The sequence below is a fragment of the Phyllopteryx taeniolatus genome, chromosome 14, assembly GCF_024500385.1.
Source record: "Phyllopteryx taeniolatus isolate TA_2022b chromosome 14, UOR_Ptae_1.2, whole genome shotgun sequence".
Taxonomy (NCBI): domain Eukaryota; kingdom Metazoa; phylum Chordata; class Actinopteri; order Syngnathiformes; family Syngnathidae; genus Phyllopteryx; species Phyllopteryx taeniolatus.
Window position 1 is genome coordinate 7,384,156 of NC_084515.1, and position 24,403 is coordinate 7,408,558.

The window sequence follows — 24,403 nt, forward strand, 5'->3', positions numbered from 1 at the left end:
CCCCTGCTCTTTCGTCATATGGTGAAATCAATTTTCATCACAACACTCGTTTGTCCTTTTATTTAATGTCACGATACATATACATACTCTATGTTTTCACAGGACAAAATCACAGTGTCACGCACGCACACAAACACAGACCAGCTCTTGCCTGCAGTCTAGTATGCATGAGGTAAATGAAGGAGTCAGAGGTCAGACTACAAGTCACACATGTAAAAGCACCATAAAATGCAGTTTTCATCAGGAGTGTTTGAGTCTAAAATAAAAAAATGAAGGGGTGGGGACAACATTCAAATACCTTGAATTTTGCATTTTGCTTGATTGGACTGAGGAAAGAAAAGTGATTGCATTGTTTAAGATTATACCTGCACCTGTAAAAATTGTTTTAATCCAGAACTGGTGAAATGTGCATAGCGACACAAAAATGGATGTGCCAAAGACTAGGTCCCTCTTGAGAGTTCAAACTGATTTTATGCATAAAACAACCAATGGCAACATTAAGGAATACAGTGAACCCCAGCCTATATTCATGGTTTTCTGTTCATAAATTCACATATAATTTTCGCTGTGGAACCTACACTGAAAAAACATCTACTCGGACCGAAGCAACGTCTAATGTAAAAATACAACTTTGATGCCAAGGAACCTCTTTGAAGTGAGGGGACTAGCTTCATTTCGTCAGGCCAGAGCCTTTCTAACAGAAGAAGTACTTTGTTGCTATCTTGTGGGATCTATAGGCAATTACCTATGTGTGTGTCTATCGCTCACAGATTTTTACTGTTCGCAGCATTTCTATAATGCCACAAGATGGCGCCAAACCCCTGCTGATAGGAAAGTAGGAAGTCTACGAAGTACAGTGGGCCCAAGAGATACAAATGACCTGACTTAACAGTTTTTTAGATACAAGCTGTCTTTTGGACGATTTTTTTCTTTGATGTGCGAGCAAAAAATGTAGATATGAGCGCTGTACGGTGGCGGTGAACTCAACAACAAGCAGAAGTTCGGCAGATAATGAAAGGTTGTTCAGAAATGAGGCTTCAAGCTTTTTACTGCCACTCCCAGTTGAAGTTTACTGTCAAACTAAAAATAAAATAAAGAGTTGCACGTTGTGTATTTAAGACAACCACATCGCTTTAAGTCCGCTTAGATGAATGCTAATAAACAATGCAATGTGATGTGTTTTTACTGTGATTGGCTGGCAACCAGTTCAGGGTATATCTCGCCTCTAGCCCCACGTCAGCTTGGACAGGTGCCTGCACACCCGAGTGAGGAGAAGCGGTTCAGGGAATGGATGGACTATGTTTTTAGAAAGTACTATTTTATAGAGTGCTTTCTTATTTTTTATTTAAAATTTTATTTTATTTTTTTCTGGGAGGCTGGAACGGATTCATGGCATTTCCTTTCATTTCAGTGGGGAAAGATGATTCAAGATATGAGTGTTTTGAATAACAAACGTGGCGACGATGCAAATTAAAGTCATATCTCAAGGCACCACTATATGTTGAAGCAATACATCTTGACTGAGAGACTAAAATCTTTGTATGTCGGCGAGGAGGCTAAGTTTAGCCCGAGTTGTTAGCAGAAGTTAAGGTGAGTTTTTGCTCCATCTGTATGCTTTTGCTGTGCTGTTTATTTTTAAGGGGAATGTTGTAAAATGAGTTTGAAATTATATGAAAGTTTCAAGATCACAGTCAGTTTGTGCTATATTTGTGGTTTAGAACTTTATACTATTAATACAGGCAATTATAAAAAAATTCAATTCAAAGAGCGGGCATCAGTTGCGTTTTTTTCACTATTCAGAGCAGGGCTCAGTCCCTATCGCTTGCAAATGGCAGGGGTTTACTGTAGTCCCTTTAAAATAAACCCACTTAATTACATATTGTCTTTATTTAACATGACCAAGCTTGTGGGAGCTACCTCCACTCTCCTCCCCCTCAGAGCCTGGGTGAAAATGTTTTGTATTGGGATGGACACGCGGAGCAGAAGCTTCTTGAGTCCAGCACGATATTCCTGGCGGATGAGGCAGTAAAGGACTGGGTTGAGGCAGCTGTTTGCCTGGGCCAGGCACACGGTCAGGGGGAAGGCATAAGCCTGCGTGTTGTAGAAGGCTTTGCTGAAGGGCACCAGGTCAAACTTGATCAACACGCCCCATAGGGTCAGAGCCTGGTTGGGCAGCCAGCAGACGAAGAAAGACAGAACTACGATGGTGATGGAGCGGGTGACTTTGGAGCGGCGACGGTGGCGACCTCGCTCGCATTCGGACCTCTCTGCGACACCACCGCCTATCACGCTGTCCACCGCACGCTGGCTCAGGATAAATCTCAGGAGGAGGAGGTAACACACGCTAATGATTATCAAAGGAAAGACAAATCCCAGAAGCACTTTTTGCATTTGATAGAGCCCAAGGAGTACTTGAGGATCCAAGTGACCTGAATCTGATGCGGAGAACCTCACCAGGCAAAGCTCATCGTCGGCAGACACCTGTGAACACAAAAGGTGTTGGTGACCTAAATCTGAAATAATGGACACGTCTGTTTCCAACAAGAAGTATAGTTTGATCCATCTATATCTGCAATGTTTTGCATTTCCAACATCCAAACCTTTGAGGACTACCAATATAGCATTTGTTTTCTTGGTATTGTACCCAAGAGGTAAGTCCATTAATTGGTCAATAATTCCTAACCATTGTCCCACAGCTATGGTTGCAAAGTTTCAGTTGGAAACTTTCATCCATCCATGTTCTTCCCCTTATCTAGTTTCGTGTTGCGGGGGCAGCAGCCTGAAACGAGAAACCCAGACTTTCTTCCCCTAAGCAACTTTGTCCAGCTCTTCCTAGGGCATACAGAGATGTTTCCAGGCCATCTGAGAGACATAGTCCCTCCAGCATGTCCTGGGTCTTCCCCGGCGCCGCCTCCAGTGGGATGTGCCAAGGAACACCTCTCCAGGGGGCATCCTAACCAGATGCTCAAGCCAGCTCATCTGGCTCCTCTCGATGCAGAGGAGGAGCGGCTCAACTCTGTGCCCCTCCCGAATGACAGAACCTCTCACTCTACGTAGCTCACACCCTGCGGAGGACACTTGTTTCAGCTGCTTGTATGCGCCATCTTGTTCTTTTGGTCATGACCTACAGCTAGTGACCTTTGGTGAGGGTGCAAACATAGATCAACCAGTAAATCGAGAGCTTTTCCTTTCGGCTCTCCTCTTTAACCACGACAGACCGATGTAGCATCCACATCACTGCATATGCTGCACCAATCCACCAGTCGATATCCCGCTCCATTCTTCCCTCACTCTTGAACATGACCCCAAGATACTTGAACTCATACACTTGGGGCAGGATCTCACTCCCGACCGGGAGAGGACACTCCACTGTTTTCCAACTGAGGACCATGATTTGGAGGCGCTGATTCTCATCCCGGCGGCACGGTTTGCCGACTGGTTAGAGCGTCAGCCTCACAGTTCTGAGGACCCGGGTTCAATCCCCGGCCCCGACTGTGTGGAGTTTGCATGCTCTCCCCGTGCCTGCGTGGGTTTTCTCCGGGCACTCAGGTTTCCTTCCACATCCCAAAAACATGCATGGTAGGTTAATTGATGACTCTAAATTGCCTGTGTATCCACCTATTCCCATTCAAACGACATAGTAATAGGTTTGTGTTCACCTTAACAGGCTCAGCTTTCACATGAAGTAAATTTGTTTGCTGTGAAAACACTTAATTAAGTAGATTTTAGATTGTATGGTGTTTACTACTTTTACCAGAGTCTATTGCACAAGTATCTATACTCATACTTAAGTACACAGTGTGAGTACTTTTCCCACCCCTGACAAATAGGTGAAAGCAAGTTAGGTCAACAAACCTGAACAGTGGTGGAGTAGATGGAATGAGGCAGTGTGACCACCAGCGAGACCACCCAAATAGCCAAACTAGCCCATTTAGCCCGAGCAGCCGCCATCCTCGGAGAGGCAATCTTCAGTGAGGTGACCAGGGAGTGGTATCGGGTCACGCTCATGGCAGTGAGGAAGAACACACTGGCGTACATATTCATGGTGGTGACCGAGCTCACGATCTTACACATGACCCTGCCAAAGGGCCAGCGGAAGTCCAGCACCGTGTCCACGGCCCAGAAGGGCAAGGTGAGGACGAACTGTAGGTCAGTGAGCGCCAGGCTCATCACGAAACAGTCGATGGAGGAGTAGTGGTGACCTCGGCGACGGAAGTGAAGCAAGAAGAGTGCCAGGAGGTTACCCACGAGTCCCAAGACACACACCACCAGGTAGACCAGAGCGATGAGGACTCGTACCTAAAGTACCAAACCAACACATTAAAAAAGACAAACATAACAACCATCTATTTATAATGATCAAAATGTCATGTAACAAATATTTATTTGTACAGTGGTACCTTGACTTACATTACGAGTTTAATTCGTTCAGAAAAATAGCACCATGGTACAAAACAATGAAAGAATTAAAGAAATAAACAGATTTTGTCCAATTGGCCGCTTACTTCAGTGTGAGTGTCTGGGGAAGAGCTGTGGCCTACAGCAGCTCTTTTTGAATGTTCTCATTTTGAATTTGTGTGTTAAACTCTTTGTCCCAGTCGATAAAGGCGCATTGGCGACTGTGGCTCTCCTTGTCCACATGAAAGGGCATCATGGTACCGTAAATGCTCCAGTTTCGCTTCACTTGAGCAGCAGCATACCTGAAGCCTGCTCGTAACTCATTCGGGCTCGCAAAAGAGCCAACAACAACAACAAAAAAACACCAAACAATGATTTGCAACTCAAAATTCATAAGTTGAGGTACCACGGTATGTTGTACCGTCAAACCAACTTCAATTTCATTCTGATCCACATTGCATTTGACGGCAAAGTTAATTTAACACATTTATATTATGAAGTTCAGATACCTAACGTTGAATCGTACTCAGTTTGAACTTCATTGTGTCTGTTGCAGGATCAGAAGCTGTAAAGTGAGAGCCAGGTGCCGGCAAGCTATGCTACAAAAATATGTGTGTTCGGCATGAATGTGTTGCTCTTGTTCCAGTAACCTTGTTGACCCAGGCAACTCCTAATGATTTGAATCGCTCATCCAAGGTATTGGCGTTAAGCGTGAAGGGGCCGGGTCTACCACATCGGACAGGACCCCAGGTGGAGACAGTGGAAAGAAGCCTCAGAGACAGCGCAGCACATCACACAGCAAGGTGTAAAATGCTGGCACGCAAGGCATACATGGAGCGGCATAACCAGGTAACAGGAATAGTGTACCAGAACATCTGTACCAAATATGGACTGGAGGTCCCAGAATCAAGATGGCAGACACCACTGAAGGTGGTTGAGAACAATCAGGCAAATATCCTGTGGGACATCCAGATCGAGACCGACAAACTGGTGATGGCCATTTACAATAATACTGACCTCTATTTATAATTTCATAGGTACCTGTGGTGAAAACGTAAAATCTCGTGTGCAGTCAGTGAATGGGGCAATTGTTCTGGCCTATTTCCTATGCGCTGCTTCTTTGATAAATGTGCCATGTGTAATACATTATCGTATATTGTATGCGGAGCCTCAATACCAGGGTTGCGGTTTTTCCATTGCAGGGTGCCAGTAAAGGTATGGTGTGCGGCTAGGAGCTGCAGACTATTTTTCTCGTTCCCCTGATGGACCACTTTAATCGCATTCGGTCACGACACTTGGTGTGCGGCGCAAAGTCGTCATCTGCAATATATAACCAAGTTTACATTTGGGAACAAATGAAAATCCATTGTGATATGTTTATACAAATCTATCAAATCAAATTATACTAATCTTGCTATGTTTTGTCAGGTCACAATCTGTAACTGGTTTTGATCTGGATCAGAACCAGATTGAGCATTTTGTAGGAAATTAACAAAATTTAACAGCAACTTTGGCAACGGAAGCAAGGAGCTGATTTAAATCCGAACGTTAATCTTTAGTTAGTTTAATTGGATCTATGATTTTTAACCAATTAAAAAAAAACTCACCACCGTGTTGGCACTGTCTCCATGCAGATCCACAGAAGGTTCCTTGGAGAGGATCTGGAGCCAGCAGTTGAGGGACAGGTTCAAGGCAGCCAGGTTGGACCCGGCTCCGCTGGGGTTGACCAGTTTGGAGAGTTCACGCTCATCTTCCTCTCCCCCGCATGCGCTCAGCGCACCAATGGGTGCTGATGTGGAGGCGCTGCTGTTGCTCTGCATGGCTCGATCGGTGAGAGACTTTTAACGCAACTTGGCACCCACCATCTCCTCTTTAGGAAGGTTAATTTCCAAAGTGTGTTCCAGTGGGAAAGAAAAGATCTCCATAGTCCTTGGCATATGTGTAGTGAGTCATTTCTGACTCATTTAATCAATATAGGCAAATATGTAATTACTAAGTGACAGCCTATATAGGAGCATTCACAACTGTTGTAGTCACCTCCTCGCTTCTCGAGTGACGCTCACGCCTTTCAAGCCTTTTATAATCACTCACGTTCCGCTTTTGGTCATGAGGGGGCGCCAAGGCACATTTTACATGAGAAACATTCACGGCCCCATGCCACCAAACAAAAATGACACAATGTGGTTACACACAGGTCAATTATGTACCTTCTGGCATCCAATGGAAGAGCATTACATTGTTATGCCTGTCACTATATGCTGCTGGCATTCATAGATGAACAATGATACATTATTTGTAGTAATTGATTAGTACATTTCAGACCAAAATAAGTGAAAGTGGATCATTTTCCATGGTTGGAGATCACTACTTGTTCTCTTTACTTTTGTGCTAAATGGCCAAAATAAAATTTTCAAATGGACAGATGGGCCAGTTCATTTAGTAGAATGAACGTTTGAAATCCACATCTAAAATATTTTTTTAAATAATCAAATACATTGATGCCTTGATGTACGACTGCCTTGACTTACAAGTTATTTGAGAGACAAGCCGTCGTTCAGCCGAATATTTGCTTTGACTTGCGAGCACATACTTGTGATATGAGCGCTATATAATGGCAGTGAAGTCAACTCAACTCATTTCACAATAAGCAGCAGTTTGGCAAATACTGAACAATTCTTGGAAAAGAGGGGCTTCAAGCTGTTTAATGCCACTCCCAGTGGACGTTTATTGTCAAACTAAACGTCAAACAAAGAGAATTATACCTTTTGTATTCAAAACAACATAGCTTAGTCTTTCAGTCTGCTAGCTAATTTTAACTCTAAATAGCATGTATGTTGTGGTGCTTTAACCCTTTAAGTAATGGATTGAACACCAACAGTGAGGCAGCACATGCAGACACACAATTTAACAGTACTCATAGTAAAAAAGAATGACTAATATTAGTGCCATACTGATTAGCTGAGAGCTCAATCAACAGTATACAGTGATCCCTCGTTTTTCGTGGTTAATGAGGACCAGAACCCCCCGCGAAAGGTGAAAAACCGCGAAGTAGGATTTGCCCCCACACCCCCCTCAGGAATTTTCGTGTATGTGGGTACCAGAATGTTTAAAATATGTAAGCAGTATTTATACTTTACATATTTGAGACAAAGACTACAACAGTACACGTATTTACTTAAATCTTTATTTATAAAACCTTATACAGTAATTAACATTCATCAACATTGCCTTCTGAGAGAGCCGAAGAGGCTTGCGTTGGTGGCGGAGGAGAGGCTCTCACTTGACTCGTAGAGGCTTTAGGTTCACTCGGAGACTCTTCTGCTGGAGGCGCTGATGGTGTAGCTGGGGGTTTAACTTGGAGAAAAACATGGTGATGGGTAGTTGTTGTCTTTGTTTTTTCTTTTGCTTCATAATTCCCCCGTACAAGGACATAACCCCGTCTCTTATTACACTGAGTTACCACACGTTTCGCTTCCTTATTGAAGCAGTTTTGTGGATGTTTGCTTCCTTTTTCTTGATGTAGCGCACTGTAGATTCATTCACACCATAATGGCCTGCCGGGATGCATAACTTCTGCCCTCTTTGATCATATCTAAAAATTTCACTTTTTCGCGAATGGTCATCATCTTCTTCCTCTTGGGCGCCCCGCAGGAGGCTTTTGCAGGGGCACAGCGCTTAGGCGGCATTGTAAGGGCTTAACTAATCAAAAAAGGTTATCGCTTAAACAAAAAAAGTTATCACAAACACAACACTATGATACAGTATGCGAGACAGTCAACAGCGTGGACGAGACTGGCGAGACACAACAAGGGAAGATGCTGGGTGAGGCTGCGATGATGCGCAGCCAATCAGCTCACGGGATAAATCCACTCGTGCTCTCATTGGTCGATGTCGCGCCGGGAACCAATCACGCGCCTTGTATGAGTGCCCGTGGCATGTACAGTCCAGTACAGGCATGTACAAAGCCTCTGAGTCAACCCATCTCTTTGTTTGGCATGCAGGGAAACCTTCTCTCTCGTGCATCAACATGAAACAACGCGTCTTTCCGCAATATGGCTGCTGATATGGCTGTATTTTTTCATTTTTATTTTTTGATGAATTATTTTATTTTTTTGATGAATATTTTGTAAAAACCCGCGAAGCACCGAAGCCGCAAAACGTGAAGCGCGAAGTGTCGAGGGAACACTGTATATCATACTGTCCCCAGGTGGCCAAGGCGGGCACACTAGAAAGAGCAGCACAATGGCCATTCAATTGATGCAGTGTAACAAAAACTGTTTAATTATTTTAATTCTATTTAATCTAGTCACATTGCACAAACTTTTGATTAATTGAAAACTAAATTGTCTGGGATTGACTGGGTAAACAGTCCAGGGTGTGCCCTGCCTCTTGCCAAAAGTCAGCTGGGATAGGCTCCAGCTCACCCTTTAACCTAATGAGGATAGCGCTATAGAAAATGATTGGATGGGGAAGCACTGCATTGTATCTTTTCAGGGTTCCTTGATGATTTGTATCAACTTATCTAAAAAGCTGTATCCAAAATGTCTGCCTTTAAAAATATAATCACGCTGTGTTTTGATTGACACTGTCGAGTAGTTTGCAGGGCTAAATCAGGTCACCAAAGTATTAAAAACATCCATCCATCCAATTTCTGAGCCGCTTCTCCTCACTAGGGTCGCGGCCGTGCTGTAGCCTATCCCAGCTATCATCGGGCAGGAGGCGGGGTACACCCTGAACTGGTTGCCAGCCAATCGCAGGGCACATACAATCAAACAACCATTCGCACTCACATTCACACCTACGGGCAATGCAGAGTTTTCAATTAACCTACCATGCATGTTTTTGGGATGTGGGAGGAAACCGGCGTCCACGCAGGCACGGGGAAAACATGCAAACTCCACACAGGCGGGGCCGGGGATTGAACCCCGGTCCTCAGAACTGTGAGGCTGACGCTCCAACCAGTCGGCACCATGCCGCCATATTAAAAACAATGCAATGCAATTCTACACACACACAAACACACGCTCATCACACACACCACACACACATAATGGAATATTATTATCTTTGTAGAGGCTGAGTTGTTTTAATTCTGCTCTTGCACTTAGTCCGACCGAAATTATGCAGGTTTCCCTAATGTTTCTTTTAAGCCACCAGTTCTCAAGCTTAGTACACCAAGTACAATCTAAAAAAATACTTAGCTTTCCATGTATCACCGTCATGACCAACATTAAAATACAGTAGTGTAGTAGGCTTTATCTCTAAAAGATAAATGGAGTATTATTGTAAGCTCCTGTAGCATGATGCCGTTTGAACATTAACACTGCACTTAAATATAGAAAAAATTTAAAACTGTACTTAAACGATGATCTTAATTAAAAGTTACAAATTTTACCTAAATAAATGTTTGAAAACAAAGAATTCTCAAATATTAAATGCAACTGGACGTTAAATACTACTAAAATGTACTGAAAAATGTATTGCACTTGGTTAAAAAAAAGTCACTAACACTATGCACATTTTTAACATTTAATTCAGGGATTCCTTCATAAATCACTCGTGAAAGCCCACATGCAACTCTGTGTACTTGTCCCACACTTTAAGAATCATTGCTTTAAGCAAAAGCAGTGATGTCAATTTTTTCCATACGCTTGCAGTCTTTGTTCACCCATGCTGGTATTATGTCCAAATATCATCATTTACATTTATGCATATGATGTGAAATCAGATTTTGCAGGGTGGTATTTGTACAACGGCATTCTTTGGACTGCAAGGTTTTGTAACGTCAGTGCGAAATGACGCTTATCAGACGTATTTCAAATACGTTGAGTCAAAGAGAGAGCAAAAAAGAGAGCGAGAGAGAGAGACGTGGATGTGGACTATTTGCATTTCTTACAAGGCAGTGTTGTGTTTTTAATTAACACAGTCAATGCACCACTGTGTCCGAGGGAGGAGGTTGCATGGACACAGGTGTCAATTTCCTCCTGAACTTGCTCATGTTGCCCTGATGTAGAGTTTATTGTTTGTTTGTTTTCCTTTGAACAAGCACTGACACCAATGGAAAGGCAGTCAGACAGATACCGAATCAAGCTGTGAAGCTGCTCATTTGTATTCTCCAGAAGCATTCCAAAGCATTTTAGTCTACTATTGACCTAATTTTGTGTCTTGCACCACTGATTTGCAAATGCATTCCCCTAATGTCAACCCATGCGCTATAAATGAGGCAAAATGTGAACGAAAATAACGCAGAAGTTCATATGCTGTTTTTGTTTCTGTGTGAATGGCTGCACACAAATTATTATGAAGGGAAATGGCTTTGAGTGACTAAAATTGCTCTTTATATTAGCGTTTCACTTCATTTACCTCACTCATGCATTAATTACATTTCTCAGGACTGAGAACATTGGGTGAGTTTGAATCTAATGGTGAGAAAGATGCTTTTTATTCATCTGTGAATGACCTTCACATGTCTTAAACTTAGTAGAGAGTGGAAAAAAATAATGTGTTCTTGACTCCAGTGTACTTTCATATAAGGGATTTGGAATAAAATTAAATTTAATGCAGAAATTTAAAAAAAGAAACTCAAAATGCAGATTTTAACACTACTATCTGCTCTCTCCTGATGCACCAAGCTTCTCTCCCTTTTCTCTTTTCTATATCCTACTTAGCTCAGCAGAATCTATTTAGTATGTTACTACCTTTGTCTTTCGCTCCGCCACCTATGGCTACTGTTTTCTGCTTCTGGAGGGAGTATCATCGTTGTTGCAGTCACCATGGAACTATTACTGTGGTTGATATAGCTGTTGTTGTGCCCATTGTTCGCTCATTCCTCTTCCAGCTATATTCTCTCTCTATCTACCCTATGTCCCTCTGTCTCTTCATCTCAAACCAACTAGCTGAGGCAGACAGTGGCACCACAGAACCCGGGTTCTGTTCCATGTTTCTTCCTTAAACAGAGTTTTTCCCTTGGCACCCACCCTGGACTGGTCACCAGACAATCTTAGGGCACATATAGACAATACGAAAACAGGGGGAACCCCAAAAAGTTTTGGGAAAAAACACTGAGGTTTTCCACAAATTACGGATCGGTTTAAAAAAAGATGAAAAGGCAGTCAGGCAAGAAGTTTAGGGGCAGGGTTCAAATTATTTTATCATGGTGTAGATGGGAAAAGAAATGGAGTAGGGCTTATTTTTAAGGAAGAGTTGGTTAAGAATGTCTTGGAGGTGAAAAGAGTATCAGATCGAGTGATGAGACACTTCCTACCTATAAGCAGACTCGTCGTTGCCCTTGATAAGGCCGACCAAGGTGGTATTGTCTGCAAATTTGATCAACATGATGGAGTTGTTGGTTGAAGTGCAGTCACTGGTGTATAGTGAATAGAGAAATGGTGCTCCCCTTAGGTGCTCCAATGTTGGTGGACTGGAGATCAGACATGTAACGGGCAAGCCGCACCTGCTGTTGCCTGTTGGTGAGGAAATCCATAATCCAGCGGCAGATAGAGGGTTCCACCCCAATCAGTAACATCTTCCCCTGCAGCCACTCGGGTGTGATTGTATTAAAGGCTGCACTGAAATCCACAAACAGTATCCTGACTTAAGAGCCAGGATAATCAAGGTGGTCCAGAGCAAAATGCAGGCTAAGGTTAACTGCATCATCCACTGAGCGGTTTGCTCTGTATTTGAACTTCAGTGGATCAAGATGGGGAGCTGTGATGGATTTGAGCTGGGACAGAACCAGCCGCTCTAGACATTTCATGACCACAGATTTAAGGGCCACGGGTCTGTAGTCATTGAGGTCCTGGACACAGTTCTTCTTTGGGACTGGGATGATTATGGAGGATTTAAAATGGGCAGGAACCTCATATAAAACAACAGACTGATTCATTCATCCATCAATTTTTCCATACCGCTTATCGTCACTAGGGTCACGGGCGTGCTGGAGCCTATCCCAGCTGAAAACAATGTGAAAAAATGTGCTGCAGTTATTTTGAAAATATTCAACATTTTCCAAGGAGTGCCTCATTTGAACCATTCCAAAAAGCCTTGTAAATCACTCATCTGTGTGATCACCAGCAACACATTTAATGTAGATAATAAAATTATCCTAGATGGCTCATAGTGCACAAAACAGGAAGTCCTATATCATCACCACAGTACATAGCAGCTGTTCCAAAGTGGCATAAGAGTGACATCTGACCTCTATCAACTTGAACATGTTATTTGTGTGTTATGACAACCACTTGATGACTCCTCTTTCCCGCCCATAGAGAAAGCCGTGCTGAAAACCAGTGAGACTCATTTGGATGCTGCGCCTGAAAGCCTTTGCTGTGTATTTCTTCCCGAGGGTCCGCAGACATCAGTGGTCGTTGCTCGGCCTGTGATCATGCTGCTGGGATGCTGGCAGCTTCGCCGTTGGGCAGCCTTTTCAAAAGCTTCTCCGCTACGCTACTGAGGGCTGCCATGCTCCCGGAGAACGAGAAGGGAGGACGAGTAGAAGCGACCTCTTTCACTTCGTCGACCGACTGCAGAGAGCGTGACGGCACTGAGGGACATAAACATGGAGGGGGGGGTACGTCATGTTTTTTTCATAGTGTGTGGAGATTGGAGAAGGGAAAGTCAGGGCCAGTTCTTTTCTGGCCTTAGCAAAATCTGAAGAATTGACCTTCATTTACAAATTAAATTCTAACATTTGTTCCATGAAATTTTATTTTCATAATAATAAAATTTAATAAAAATTTTATTATTATGAAAATGACTAGAACAGTCTGTTCCAGTCATTTTGTAGTATTTCTCTGGCTGCAGTGCTTCCAGTACATTTTTTTTTGTCCAATAAAATTTCAGCCTGTATGTGTTGCCGTGTCAATCTAATCTGCCCAGGGCTTTCAGAATCAGCAGTGCTGGCCGATTTAATGTAAACTATGTGATATACTATTCTGAATTTTAGGTTACTCGCTAACGGACAAACTAACAGCTGTTAGAAAAGTGCAGTTGTTTGTTTACATTCAACCTTCAGCTGCTGCAGCCAACATGAGTGACGTCATGCAAGCTGTGATCGCAAGATCACAATTTCAGGATCCCGGGACACTCTCTTTGACGAACGTGTATATGGTGCAGCGTGAGTAAAATGAGCTCTTGTATATTTGAGTGAGAAAAGAATATTTTTGAAAATTTACTATGATTTTATTCACTGTTATTTTATCTTTATCTTCCACCATGTGTACAGAACCTTTGTAAAGGTCCAGTTGTATTTTTTTTAAATAAAGCTGAGTTGAGTTGTGAGATGAGTAATAGAGCTGTTTCTATTTTTCCTTTTCCACAACAATGAGGCGCTCTAAAGTGGCCCTGTTAGCCCGTGTCCACACACTGGCTGTCACGTCTGGCTTTTTTTCGCCCTCTCGCTCTCCCGACTTCTCTCTGTGACGTGCGTGCACTCTTGGCTGACAAAGCAGACATGCCAGCCCGAAGCCCATCCATTCACTGGCTGTCAAGTCGGACTTAAAAAAATAAATAAAAAATAAAAAAATCACTCTTCCTTCTTTCCCTGTGCCATGTGGGCGCACTCATATCTGATAATAATTTGAGAAGGGGGAGACGCAATACTTTTTCATGGCACTGTGTTATGCATTTAGAAACATTTCTGAATTCACTTTATAGGGTCTATAATGGGCGGCACGGTGTGCGTCAGCCTCACAGTCTGAGGACCCGGGTTCAATCCCCGGTCCCGCCTGTGTGGAGTTTGCATGTTCTCCCCGTGCCTGCGTGGGTTTTCTCCGAGCACTCCGGTTTCCTCCCACATCCCAAAAACATGCATTAATTGGAGACTCGAAATTGCCCGTAGGTGTGACTGTGAGTGCGAATGGTTGTTTGTTTGTATGTGCCCTGCGATTGGCTGGCAACCAGTTCAGGGTGTACCCCGCCTCCTGCCCGATGACAGCTGGGATAGGCTAGTGAGGAGAAGCGGCTCAGAAAATGGATGGATGGAGGGTCTATAATGATCAGCGCCTCGCTTTTATTTAAATGATTTCTTTTTTTTGTCATGTAAGTCGATTAATATCGATTCTGAATGGCTCCAGTTGAGATGCATGGCGTAGTTGCGTGCCTATATGTTGCATTTTTGATGGTTTCTGTAATTGCAAAGTGACAGTAGTGGTATTAAGAGGTGGATTACGTTCTCACTGAAGGCCCAGGTGCCAAATATACGACCCTGCCTCATATATATATATATATATATATATATATATATATATATATATATACACACACCTGAGGTCTCTTTGTACTCTCCTTGGCTTGGTTGACTGTAGGGATCTGGCTTCATATTTGAGGAAATAATGAGAGAGAAGGAAATGAGCAAAACCTGCAGCGAATATAAACAGAAGACAAGAGGAGAGGGAGAAAAGGCTATTAGAAAGTTATTAGGTACAGCAAACGCAACCTTTTACCCAACATGCGACCCTAGGTGCTTTACAAACCTCCCATTTGATTAAGATCTAAAAGATCAATACAACAGTGCAGTGGACCACAGGCAATGCTTGTTAAATCATGTGCATTGGCACTCCAGCGCATTTATTATTTAGATGTTGCCAAGAGTGCGGTGGCGACAAATTAATGTAGAGTGCGGTTTAACTCACCAGGAGGCAGGTCCCTCTTTGTGTTGTTTTGTTGGAGCTGTTAGGCAGGAGAGCTTGGAGCTGGCTCAGCTGCTCCAGCAAAGCGCTGTTATGCAAAGACACACAAGACAATGACTGTGACAATTACCAAGCTGGACTACGGGCTACCAAGGGAAAGTTGGCCTAACAGAACTTTGTCGGAAATTCAACTTGACTCTTTTTCCTTTCTTTCTTTCTTTCTTTCTTTATTTATTTATTTTTCCTTCTTTCTTTATTTATTTCCTTCTTTCTTTCTTGCTTTCTTGCTTGCTTTCTTTCTTTTTTCTTTCTTTCTTGCTTGCTTGCTTTATCTCTTTATTTCTGGCTTTCTTGGTTTTTCCTTTCTTCCTTTCCCCCTTGCTTTATTTCTTGCTTTCTTTTGTCATTTCAGTCTTCTCTTCACTATGTTCCATGGTATATTGAATGCCTTGGAAATGTGTTGATTGATATCTTTCAACAATTAGATCCCTCTGATGCTTTGAAAGGTCTCGGAACCATACAAAACTGTTGGCTAACGCATACGAGAACATCTGAACTTTATTTGGGGTTAATCATAGGCACTTAAAATAGTGGCAGGTGTGTGTGCTGATGCTCATTTAACATAAGTTTGATTGATTAGTTAATTTTGAACACAGCCCACTAGTAGAGGTTGTGCATACGTGTGCGACCACATTATGTTAGCTGTTTATTTTTATTGGTCACATTAACAGTGGAAAAAGTTTTGAAATGATTTATCTTGGCCTCATCTTTTATATCAGACAAACCTGGCATTTGAACCCAAGATGTGTAGACATTTTATATCCACTGTAAATGTTGTCATATCTTGATTATTGTAAAATGACTGTCATGTCATCTCTTAAACATTGAACATCTTCATCTTACTTGTTTGTCTCCTCCAGTCTGTGGACCTTCCTCTGCAGCTGGAGGTTGTGAGCGCTGCATGCAGACATCCTAGGGAAGGAGAAGGGAAAGGCAGATACAATGAGGGAAAAGGGTATCCAAAATCTCAAGATAGAACAGTGCATTGTCTCCCCTTTTTTTCCCCTCCCTTGCCAATATATGTTTGAGTGTTATCTCTGTCTTCCAATGACTCCAGCCCTCAGCCCCTTCTTTCTTTCTGCTTCCGCTGCTGCTGCTTCTATTGTTTCTCTTCATCACCATGAGTCATCCACCATGATGGCCCTCTGACTGAGCTGAGTCATGACTAATAACAGCACACCGGTGATATTCTCTGGTTGTGGCTCTCTAAATTACCAAAAAAATGCCGATTCGGCAACAGGGAGTGTGTGAAATCTTACTGGCCATTATGTTTTCATTTGATCATAAAATGAAGAGGTGTAGATCTGTGTGGACGTCTCCAAATGATAGTTATTGTATTTGAGATTAGGAATTGATTGCCGACATGTTCAATGTTTTGTAATTTTTCAGATTCATTTGGTGTTGAGACCTTGTAACATAAACAAGTCACTTGAGTGTCACAGAGTGTCATTTCGTCAGTGTTGTCCCAAGAAAAAAAATATAATAAAACGTACATAAAATGAGAAGTATGTACTCACTTTTGTGAGATTGTATAAATATACTGCAACACAGAGTAATCCATCAGTGACTTCAACAAAACAAAGGACAACATCCATCTGGGCTCCCTTTGTCTGAGACCACTTACTGTATTGCTGTGTGTCTAGAAAGAACTGAACTGAACTAGTTAATGGCATAGGAGACCAGGAGTCGAGCGAGTGATTGTTAGAAGCAGCGGTTTGAAACAATGCAACACATATGATGATGATGATGTTTGCAGACGTGTTGAAGGGCCAGGCCTGTCAACGTGTGGGAGGATGGTAGCAGCGATTAGGTTTAGTGTGTGACAAAGGTTAGCTGTGTAGATAGATTGCATTTACAGTACTTCCAGCATGTCCCTGCGGTGTGACATGATGCCTTAACACATCTTCAACACTTCAGTTGCCGTGACATGAACTGACACTTCACTGTCCATTTTCCCAAGTGGGGGGTTACCAAGCATGAGGGTAGAGCCTAAAATAAGTACTGTAGCTCTCTCTCTCTCTCTCTCTCTCTCGCTCTCTCTCTCTCTCTTTTGCCTTAATAATAAACCAAGCCGCGGCACGGTGGCCGACTGGTTAGAGCGTCAGCCTCACAGTTCTGAGGTGCGGGGTTCAATCCCCGTCCCCGCCTGTGTGGAGTTTGCATGTTCTCCCCGTGCCTGCGTGGGTTTTCTCCGGGCACTCCGGTTTCCTCCCACATCCCAAAAACATGCATTAATTGGAGACTCTAAATTGCCCGTAGGCATGACTGTGAGTGCGAATGGTTGTTTGTTTCTATGTGCCCTGCGATTGGCTGGCAACCAGTTCAGGGTGTACCCCGCCTCCTGCCCGATGACAGCTGGGATAGGCTCCAGCACGCCCGCGACCCTAGTGAGGAGAAGCGGCTCAGAAAATGGATGGATGGATAAACCAAGCCACTTAATTATTGAACAAGGTGTTTTTGTAATTGAGGGAATTGCTTCTTTTGTGACTCGGAAATGATTGTTTGTTGTTCTAACAGTGTTCCAGTCACATTCATTCTACCACGTTCACTCTCATTAATGTGTGGTCTTTGTTTCTTTCAGGTCAAAGTGAAATGTTCTCTGCTTTGTTCTATGATTTGGGTTGGCTTCTGTTTACACTTTTGCAATTCTTTTCACACACACAATTTTTGACTCTCATTTTGTTTTAACAAGTGAGTTTATGGCAAAATATATTTTTTTATGTGTGAGAGGTTTTGGGTATACATGAGTGTGTGAGAGGTTTCATAGTTGTGTGTGTGCGTGCGCATCTGTGTTTGTGTGAAGGGGAGGTTTTTCGATGTGTGTGTATGTGAGAGACGTGTGAGACATTTGTTTTGTTTGGTGTGTGAGAGTTTTTTTGTTGTAAGCGAGAGTTTTTTGAGTGTGTGTGTGTGTGTGTGTGCTAGGTATTTTGGTGTGTATGAGGTTTCTTTGTTGTGTGTGAGAGTGTTTTTGTTGTGTGTGACTTTTTGGTTAGTGTGAGAGACGGGTACCTTTCTTCCAGACTATCCACATATTCCCTCTTCTTTTTGCGGCTCTCTTGAGCTGAGTGCTTGTTGCGTATTTTCCGACGGATCTTCTTCAAAACACGCTCCTCACACTTGTGATGAAATACAAGGGGGGGGGGGTAAACGTGAATACGTTTTAGCTAACAGCAGAGGTTGCGTAACTTATGTGTACGTGGCGTGCCTCGTTCACCTTAGATAGAGGCAGTTCGCTGGGCAAGTTAATGCCTTCTTTTGCTAGAAGTCTCTTCTCATCCTCATTAAGAGCAAGCTCTTGCAGAGGATGCTGGGGAATTATCTGTAATATTGAAATAGACAGAATGCGTATTAAATCATCATATAAATATAATATGTTAAGAGGGGGCGGCGCAGTGTGTGACTGGTTAGCACATCTGCCTCACAGTACTGAGGACCGGGGTTCATATCCCGGCCCCGCCTGTGTGGAGTTTGCATGTTCTCCCCGTGCCTGCGTGGGTTTTCTCCGGGCACTCCGGTTTCCTCCCACATCCCAATAACATGCGTGGTAGGTTCATTGAAAACTCTAAATTGCCCATAGGTGTGAATGTGTGTGCGAATGGCTGTTTGTTTCTATGTGCCCTGCAATTGGCTGGCGACCAGTTCAGGGTGTACCCCGCCTCCCGACAAAAGATATCTGGGATATGCTCCAGCAGCCTGCGACCCTAGTGAGGATAAATGGTAAAGAGGATGGATGGGTGTTAAGAGGGCAGCTCACCTTAAGAGTGCACTAGATTTAACCATCCTTCCCCATTTCATTGTGCAGTGTACGGTATAGGTGCACACAGCCTGAAAAGGAACTCAATGAAAGAAATATAATTTGATTTCAGGCCTAGAGATGTATTGGAATCAAATTCAAAACTTTTTCACCCTTTTATGTTATTCTTAGAATTATTTTATTATAATCGTCCGCGACCCTAGTGAGGATAAGCGGTTCAGAAAATGGAAGGAAGGATGGATAATCATTCCCCTTTTCTATCGGGTCACTGATGGCATACATGCGCCTGATTTCCATGCAGGCTGCGTGGGTTGAAATCACACTGAATGGTTGTCTGCCCTGATACTGATACGAGTGAGTTTTATTTTTTTTTTTAAAAATTTTGAGACACAAGGCGTTGTTCAGTGGTTTTATGTTTTTTTTTTGTTTGTTTGTTTGACTTGCAAGCAAAAAGATCTCAACTCACTTCACAAGAAGCAGCAGTTTGGCAGATAGTGAACAATTCTTCAAAAAAGAGGCTTCAAGCTGTTCATTGCCACTCTCAGTTGAAGTTTACTGTCAAACTAACAAACAATGCAAAATGCCGTAGACGGGATAAGAAATACCATCGGTTTTGCTGTTTATAAACATTTAAGCAACGGCTAGTTAAACACAAATGGTGGCGCAACAAATGTAGACAGACACTATACCAATATTATTATTGATATTCTTTATTCTTGGCGCAAAATGACTAAATTTTCTGCAATGTTACTGAGTCGATTGTGAAGGAAGGAGCAACACATTGTCCATTGAATTGAAGAAAAAATGTGGCAATAAAAGTTCAATTCTTTCCGTTCTATTGAATTGTCCAAACTGTATGTAAGTACAATATTATAGTGTTATTTTTGTTGTTAAAAACACTTTACTTTCTGTGTGAATTAGACACAAATATACAGAATGACAACAAATTTACTACAGATGTTTCTTTGCTTACTTTCTTTCCCAGATTGGATAAGAGCAGGTCCTTCACTGTAAGCGTCTGACTTGATGACGTTGTGGAACTTTGATTTGATGTGCGGTAGTACGCCATTCCCAGCTTCTCCTGGAGGCCATCAGACTCCCAGCCTTTAAAAACATAAGAAGTTAAGTAACCATTCAGAAGATTTTTTTAAATTAATTAATTAATTTATTTTTTTAAATTAAACCTAGGTCACTGATGCTATGGACCTATCGCTCCAAAATATGAATGCTGCCCTTTAAAGTAGCCCTTGATTGTGAAGGGAACCAAATTTGGCAGCATAAATAGTAAAAATTTTATTTATATAATAAATAATTTATATATTAAGCCTGACGTTTTTGTGCTAACACTGACTGCTATGTTGAACTGTTCATAATTCATTTCACCAAGTATCATCCATCCATTTTCTGTACCACTTATCCTCACAAGGGTCGCAGGCGTGCTGGAGCCTATCCCAGCTATCTTCGAGCGAGAGGCGGGGTGCACCCTGAACTGGTCGCCTTCCAATCGCAGTGCACATATAAACAAACAACCATTCGCACTCACATTCACACCTACGAGCAATTTAGAGTCTTCAATTAACCTAAAACGCATGTTTTTTACGATGTAGGAGGAAACCGGAGTACCCGGAGAAAACCCACGCAGGCAGGGACAGAAGATGCAAGCTCCACACGGGAGGCCGGCTTTGAACTTGGGTCCTCAGAACTGTGAGGCAGACGTGCTAACCAGTATGACACCGTGCCGCCCCCAAGTGCCATTCCCCAAGATTGAAAAGAAATTTAAATCTTATCTGAACTTCAGAAATTTACTTTAAACTTATTACTCTACAGCAAATGTTATGACAAGTTACTATAAAATTGTAACCCAGCTTGTGACATAGATATCAGACAAATTGTGGTTTGTGTCAAACAGTCTGGTGACAGCAAATTCTAATCTTTTTTCCATTACATGGCATCATCACTTTTAAACTGGAAATGAAATCCTACCCAGATCAATGTAAACATCAGGCGTAATTTGATTTTCATGTTTGCAGGGTGGAAGCTGCACGGATGTGAAGCCTGGAAATGAAGCGCAGGAGGGCAGTTGGAGTTCGTCGGCCAAGTCGGGCATGTCGCTATCCGGGGTGAGAGGGGACCACGGAGGAGAGGTCGTAGCTGAGGAAGACTCACTGCCAGCCAGCAGAGAGTCCAAAAAGTCGTCGGGACCTTTTCCGTCTGGGCTCTCCGCCTGCAGAGGACGTTATATTTAGTACAGTATGTATAGAGATAACAGTGGTGCCCTGGCTTACAAGTTTAATACCTTCTCAAATCATCTTTCCTCATTGAAATGATTGGAAATTAATTTGTTCCAACCTCCCAAAAAAAACTCAACAATTTATTTTTTATTTTTTTTAAATATAGCACTCTGCAGTATTCTACGTACACAAAAATAGTAATAATATAATTAAATAGAATGTAATGAAACAGTTTGTGCATCATGATTTCATGCTGCAATGCCCATTGATGTTGTGAAAGTTCTCATGTTTTTTTCCGATATCAGTGAATTTACAATGTTTCATTGGCAATACTGATGGGATCCTTATCATCCCCTACAAACAAGACCATATAGCAGCCAGTTCATTTACTTGTGATACAGCCACGAGAGAGCAATTTAAGTACAGTACATGACGCAGTGCCTTTATTATAGTCCTGTTAGAGTGCTCATGTTCAGGGCCGCGCTGCAAAATGACCAGTGTACTTACGTCATACATGGTGATGGGCCACGGTGGGTTGCCATGGCAGGTGCTGGTTTCATCTTTGGTTCTGAAGAGCAGGTCAATGAGATCCATCCCGCCTTTTACCTGAAAAGAGGAAAATTAGAGCCAACAAGTACACTCTAATTACTTTTTAGACTAAACAACTCACAAAAAATGGTTTGGACACTGGACAATGATACTACAGTTTTTTTTTCTTTACTGCTGTAGGCCAGTGGTTCTCAAACTGGGGTCCCTGCACCCCTAGGGGTCCACAAGCTGTAGTTTGGGGGTCTGCTAAATAATTTTCAATCCACTATTATGTTGTATCATTTTTTAAAAATGCATACCTACGTGTCACGATCGACGTGGCAATAAAACAAACATGATAAACTAATTACTCCTCCCTTCCTTAGCTTTGGGACAATAAAAGCTCCGATATGAATGTGACGGATCATCACATAAATCTTACAAACCTGCATGAATGAAGTCTGGTTTCTTTTTTGTAGAGCAAAGGCAGAATATACAGGAATAAAGTCCTAAAGGTGCATGTTTTAAGAATATAGTCCAATTTTTATATATAAAAAAAAAAACGTTATTACAGAATAAAGTACTATTTTTTTAGAACAAAAATGAATGTATTGATGTATGTAATTATGTAATTTTTTTAAGGATATTGACATATTTTCCAGAATAAAAGGTTTAATATTAGAAGAATAAAGTATATATTTTTAAATTCACTTAAATAAAACTTTAATTAAGAAGTCATTTTCTTCCCTAGTTAAACTTTGACTTTAATATTAGATTTGTATGAGTTTCTCTTGGAAAAATACAACATTGTTCTCGTAAAATTACGACTTTTTACCTTGGCAAACCTTTGTTTTTGTAACATAACATCTTTTTTTTTCCTTTTTCCTTTTAAATGTTTATGCTTATAACATTACAACTTTTTTCTTCAAATTTAAATTTGTTACCGTAATATTTAGACTTTTTTTTCTCTGAAATAGCCAACTCTTTAATTCCTATGGCATTTAGGGCTACTGTGCATGTAGTCGCTTATGAAGGGGTTCCTCGCAAAAATGTCACCCCTGTAAAGGGTCCGTGGACTCGAAAGGTTTGAGAACTCACTGCCCTAGAATCGCTTCTGTCACTTTTTACGCAAACTCCTGTTTTGAGTACTTTTAAGAAGTATATTTCATATTTACTATATGCTTAAGATCCCAGCATTTGTTGCAAAATGCATTCAGGGGGGAAGGAGGTTGCTAAAAGGCACTGTGAATAAATGAAAAGAAAGAATTGTATATCATATGAATAGATTATTTTTTTAAGCATTTAATCTACTGCAATAATTAAAAGTAAGAATTATAAATTATTTTCAAGTAAGAAATAGTACTCCCCTCCCCAAAAAACAGTATATGTCAGCACAAACTGGCCAATTTTTTCATCCACAATCCCCATCCACAGTGCAAAAACAGATCCGATAATGATTATTCACAGCCACTGACGTATATATTCATCCACTCAAACCCAACAGTTTACTGCCACCGATATACTGTATATGTTCGGCAAGTACGTTTTTCAACGTGTAGGCGTGGAAGAGGCTCTTGCCCATCTTGTCTTTGAAATTTAGGATTGTAATCCACTGCGGCGACTAACAAATCCCTGTAGATTACGACGTGGCATAGGTTTGGATTTGAGTTGAGCACAGCTTTTGAGTTGAAGATAAAGTTCAGGCGGTGAATCTCAGCTTGTCACGTCGATTATGAGGGAAAGGAATGCCAACACGTTAGACAGGTTTAGGCTCCTGAAACTCAAACAGAGTTCTGGTAGGTAGTCGGAAATGTGTGTCACGATGAAAAAAAACATCAATTGTTATCGACTTTCAGTTAAGTCTGTTTTTTTGTTTTGTTTTGTTTTTAACTGAGGTTGTGCTGTTCATGCCATTTTTGACACAAGATGGATTTTTCTGACATGAAGAAGCTACACACTTTAAAAACAAAAATAATAATAATAATAATCAAAATGTTGAACTGCTGTTTAGTATGTACTTACTGCTGCTCTCCGCTGAAACCTGCCTAAAATGTTTTCGTTCTCCTTTCAAGCTGAAGGCAAGAGGGTTTCACCTTGTCCAAGGCCGGTGTTATTAATCCAACAAGCTGATCAAATGTTAGTGAAAGAGCGCAGCAGCAATCAAAACACTCGACCTGATCAATGCACTCCTCTGTGTCTTGAGCATATGAGAGGAACTTCTAAGTATGATTCAGAGGACAAAGTTGAAGTTCCATATCACTCATTCCACAACCCAGCTGATCAGTGTCCAATCCAATGTTTAGTGGACAGCTCAGTGAGCCAATCGTAACAAATTGAACCAAAAGATCAGTCAAGGCAGGTGTAAGTTCTCCATGTGGTTTCACATTCATTATTTTGTTGCCTCCATGTACTGTTTATCTAAATCAGGCGTTGTTTTACACCAAGTACCCCCTAACAAAATGATTAGTTCTCCAAGTACCACCATAATGATAACATTAAAATACAGTACTGTAGTAGGCCCAAGTGTTCATCCAAAAAATGACGCAGAGGTTTTATTCCTAAAAAGTCTATTTCATGTTATTTAAAGATGCTGTAACATTACGCAGACTTGTTGTGATGGAATATAGGAACATAATAAACTAATGATTTAATTGGAATAATAAAACAATAAATAATCCTAAATAAATGTTTGGGGGAAAAAAATAAAATGTTCCAAAAGATTAAATGCAAATGTGTTTTATGTAAAAGTCTAATTCAACTTAACTGTCAAACTGTCTTCAAATGTACAGTAGTGGATTAAA

The 24,403-nt window shown here is 41.7% G+C and overlaps 2 protein-coding genes and 1 long non-coding RNA gene across 4 annotated transcripts; 1 reads left to right on the forward strand and 2 right to left on the reverse strand.

Annotated features, from left to right (window-relative positions):
- Nucleotides 1–213: 213 nt before the first annotated feature.
- Nucleotides 214–6,429, reverse strand: LOC133489433 (relaxin-3 receptor 1-like). Its single transcript, XM_061798505.1, has 3 exons — nt 6,006–6,429; nt 3,856–4,299; nt 214–2,481 (listed from the first exon to the last, which is right to left on the reverse strand). The coding sequence occupies exons 1-3, from the start codon at nt 6,216–6,218 to the stop codon at nt 1,873–1,875; spliced, it is 1,266 nt and encodes a 421-aa protein (XP_061654489.1). The 5' UTR covers nt 6,219–6,429; the 3' UTR covers nt 214–1,872.
- LOC133489436 (uncharacterized) lies at nt 4,139–6,169 on the forward strand. The gene is made up of 4 exons (XR_009791903.1): nt 4,139–4,272; nt 4,955–5,009; nt 5,095–5,247; nt 6,033–6,169. It is a non-coding gene; the product is annotated as an uncharacterized LOC133489436 (long non-coding RNA).
- A 3,484-nt stretch (nt 6,430–9,913) lies between the features above and the next one.
- LOC133489296 (cyclic AMP-responsive element-binding protein 3-like protein 3-A) lies at nt 9,914–24,152 on the reverse strand. Of its 2 annotated transcripts, XM_061798231.1 has the most exons (10): nt 23,625–24,122; nt 21,582–21,680; nt 20,827–21,067; nt 19,817–19,947; nt 18,304–18,408; nt 18,099–18,205; nt 15,930–15,998; nt 15,030–15,114; nt 14,662–14,755; nt 9,914–12,940 (listed from the first exon to the last, which is right to left on the reverse strand). In XM_061798231.1, the coding sequence occupies exons 2-10, from the start codon at nt 21,666–21,668 to the stop codon at nt 12,780–12,782; spliced, it is 1,080 nt and encodes a 359-aa protein (XP_061654215.1). In that variant the 5' UTR covers nt 21,669–21,680; nt 23,625–24,122; the 3' UTR covers nt 9,914–12,779. The 2 variants fall into 2 exon arrangements, with proteins under 2 accessions (XP_061654215.1, XP_061654216.1); XM_061798232.1 differs by lacking the exon at nt 14,662–14,755 and having other exon boundaries at nt 12,773–12,940; nt 23,625–24,152.
- Nucleotides 24,153–24,403: the final 251 nt, after the last annotated feature.

Coding starts and splice junctions, on each gene's coding strand:
- LOC133489433 (XM_061798505.1), bottom strand. CDS start 6,218: ATGCAGAGCAACAGCAGCGCCTCCACATCAGCACCCATTGGTGCGCTG. Junction 4,300..6,005: donor GAGACAGTGCCAACACGGTG/GTGAGTTTTTTT, acceptor TTGGTACTTTAG/GTACGAGTCCTCATCGCTCT. Junction 2,482..3,855: donor TCTACTCCACCACTGTTCAG/GTTTGTTGACCT, acceptor TTGTGTTCACAG/GTGTCTGCCGACGATGAGCT.
- LOC133489296 (XM_061798231.1), bottom strand. CDS start 21,668: ATGGATCTCATTGACCTGCTCTTCAGAACCAAAGATGAAACCAGCACC. Junction 21,068..21,581: donor GGCCCATCACCATGTATGAC/GTAAGTACACTG, acceptor CGTCCTCTGCAG/GCGGAGAGCCCAGACGGAAA. Junction 15,115..15,929: donor AGACTGGAGGAGACAAACAA/GTAAGATGAAGA, acceptor TTTGCATAACAG/CGCTTTGCTGGAGCAGCTGA.